This window comes from Gekko japonicus, unplaced genomic scaffold (genome assembly GCF_001447785.1).
Source record: "Gekko japonicus isolate JY-2015 unplaced genomic scaffold, Gekko_japonicus_V1.1 scaffold2050, whole genome shotgun sequence".
Lineage (NCBI taxonomy): Eukaryota > Metazoa > Chordata > Lepidosauria > Squamata > Gekkonidae > Gekko > Gekko japonicus.
This window is the reverse complement of record NW_015167113.1, coordinates 206,873-209,631: the sequence shown is the minus strand read 5'-3', so window position 1 is coordinate 209,631 and position 2,759 is coordinate 206,873. Positions and strand designations below refer to the sequence as shown.

The window sequence follows — 2,759 nt, the reverse complement described above, 5'->3', positions numbered from 1 at the left end:
TATAAGAGACTAAAAGTCCAGACAAGATTTCTACTCATAAGTAACAGCTAAGTTCTAATGACTGGTTGAGGCCATAAGAGTGATAAGTCTTAAGCCGGAAAATCCGAAATTCTTCACGTTGTTGCAACCTTCTTTGAACATCTGTACAGGTATATTGGTGGGTCTTAAGCACTTCCAGTATCACAAATTGGAAATCATCAGGAGAATGTTGTTTGTCAATAAAATGCTGGACCAGGGGAGATTCTAAATGTGAATTTCTAATGCGAGACCTATGTCCAACAACACAGAGTGAGTCCGTACAATCAAGAGAATGGGACATTCAATAAACAATGTAATGGGGTCTGGGTTGTAGAAGCACCTGGGCGCCATCTTCACTGTTGCCATTCTGCTTCTGCCTTGACAGCGCAACGTCCTTCTTGTTTCGCAGAGCCTCTCTCCTGCAGCCTGGGTGTGGGCTCCTGCCTGGCCAGCTGGATCCTTCCGACCCTGCATGGCCTTCAGCCCCGGGCTGGCTGGTCCGAGCATGATCTTGCAGGTGATGGGGAAAGCCGCACCCCCAAGAGGGCCCGGTCCCAAGTGGCTGCTGGGCGTTTTGGTGTGGATCTCACTCTGGGAGACGCTGGCACTGACACGTGGGTAAGGATGCCCTCTCTGGTCTTTGTTCTGCCCTGGCTTCCCAACCACTGAGCCCCACTCATGGCTCACAGATAATCCCTCCTTCCTTCAGCGGAGCTTCGGGTGTGTCCCACGACGGCCGTTCAGCTGAGGGCCTTGCTGCACACGGCAGGTTCCTCACGTCCTTTCCAAGTCCTGTTGATCAGAGGTGGACTGCAAGTTCTGTGCTTGGAGCTTTTCCCCCTCTCCCAAAATTCTGAAGCTTGAGAGCATCCAATGGAGCTGATGGGCAGTAGACTCAGGATGGACAAAAGGAAATCCCTCTTGACACAGCAGATTATTACAATTTGGAATTCACTGCCAGAGGATGTAGTGATGGTCACAGGCTTAGAAGGCTATAAAAAGGAATGAGACAGATTCATGGAGAATAGGTCTATCACTGGCTGGTAGCCATGGTGACCAGAGGGAACCTCCACATTCAGAGGCAGTCTACCTCCGAATTCTAGTGCCAGGAGTCAACATCAGGGGAAGGCCTCGGGCTCTCTGACCTGTTGTTGTCTCTCCAGAGGAACTGGTTGATGACGGTGTTGAGACTGGAGGCTCGACTAGATGGACCACCCCTGGTCTGATCCTGCAAGGCTGTTTTTATGTTCTTGTGTTCTTAACTCCATCCTCAGGAGAATGGAAACCGATTTAGATCAAGACCGAAGTGTATGGGAGAGAAGTCTTAAGCTTTGTCCTGAGAGCATTTTATTGACCTGAATCAGCCCCAGTGGAGCTATTTGCCAGCACATGTTGTTTCTGCAGCATGGCAAAATAGCAAAAAAAACCCACATGGGGGCTGTTTCAGATCTGGGAGTGGTGTAGGGGGAAGGTCTCAGCACCTCTTCCTGTGCTCCACAGTCCCAATCTGAATCAGCCCCTGTGTACCTGGGAACTGAATATGGCACTCCAAGCACACCTCTGATCAATGGGACCCTGTCACGGCTCAGGGGGTGTGTCACCTGATGCTGCCACCACTCTGGATTTAGGTTCCCTTGAGAAGGCCCAGAGCACCCTCCCAAGACCTTTTGGCCGAATAACAGGTGTGAGGACCAGGCAGAGTAAACAAGGAAAATAGTTTATTTTATAGGAGGTCAAACAAACAAGGTGCAGAATAATAACAGTAAGTGGGTGAAAAGAGAAGAAATCAAATGCCCTAACGCGTCTATATACACACTGTCCCTAGCTCACTATCTCAAGTGGCCTTAGACTACTCACCCCTCCCTCAGGATGAGGATCTCTCCCCTACAGCAGCCTCCCTTCCAGCTCTGCCCCCTGGGAGGAAGACCAGCTCTTCCTGCTGCTCCAGAACTTTTATTTCCAGCCCTCCTCTTTTCCTATTGGTCCATTTTGGCTCCAAAACCTCCCAAGGGCTTCTGGGAGTTGTAGGCCCAGCCTCACCTACTGCTAGCCAGGCTCCTTGGGCTTAGTAGGCCTCTGGTAGCACAGCCCAGATCATGACAGACCCGCTGAAGGCACGAGGGGAATGTAGGCCCCGGTCTCACTAGGGGGAAAGGCACGGCTGAGGTGCGGCTTTTTAGAGCCGCATCAAAAGGGAAGCGCGGCTGCGGGATCAGACAGATCCCCTCAGCCGCTGCGCACGTCGGCAATCGGACCCCCACCGGTGCCGTGCGGCAACCGGTAGGTAGTGCTGTTTTGCTACTACCTTTTTGAGCCGCGTCTTCGCCCGGAAGGGACAGATCGGGGACGGGTGCGCGCCGCTGTTGCAGTTTGATCATGCCTGCTTGATGTGACTCCGATCTGTCCCTCCCGCGGGGCAAATCCTCCCATGTGACTGGGGCCGTAATGTGGTGTTAGGCTCTATGAAGGATTTTGAATATGAGGAACAAATGGATTTACATTAATCTATCATGAAGAAAGTTTGAGGCCCAGCCTCACCTAAATTTCAAGTGTTAATCACCCAAAGAGTAATTAACACTTGGAATTCACAGCCACAGGAAGTGGTGGCGGCTACAAGCATGGACGGCTTCAAAAGGGAATTAGATAAGCATATGGAGCAGAGGTCCATCCGTGGCTATTAGCCACAAGGTATAGATAGGGGCTCTGGGGCAAGTGATGCTCTGTCTTCTTGGTGCTTGGGG

General features: G+C 51.4%; 1 protein-coding gene across 1 annotated transcript in view; it reads left to right on the top strand.

Moving 5' to 3' along the window:
* The first annotated feature begins 523 nt into the window (after positions 1-523).
* SSPO (SCO-spondin) overlaps positions 524-2,759 on the top strand; it is a 184,388-nt gene continuing 182,152 nt past the window's right edge. The window contains exon 1 of the mRNA XM_015412955.1: positions 524-636. Coding sequence (XP_015268441.1) covers positions 524-636 — 113 coding nt within the window. The remainder of the gene's footprint in view (positions 637-2,759) is intronic.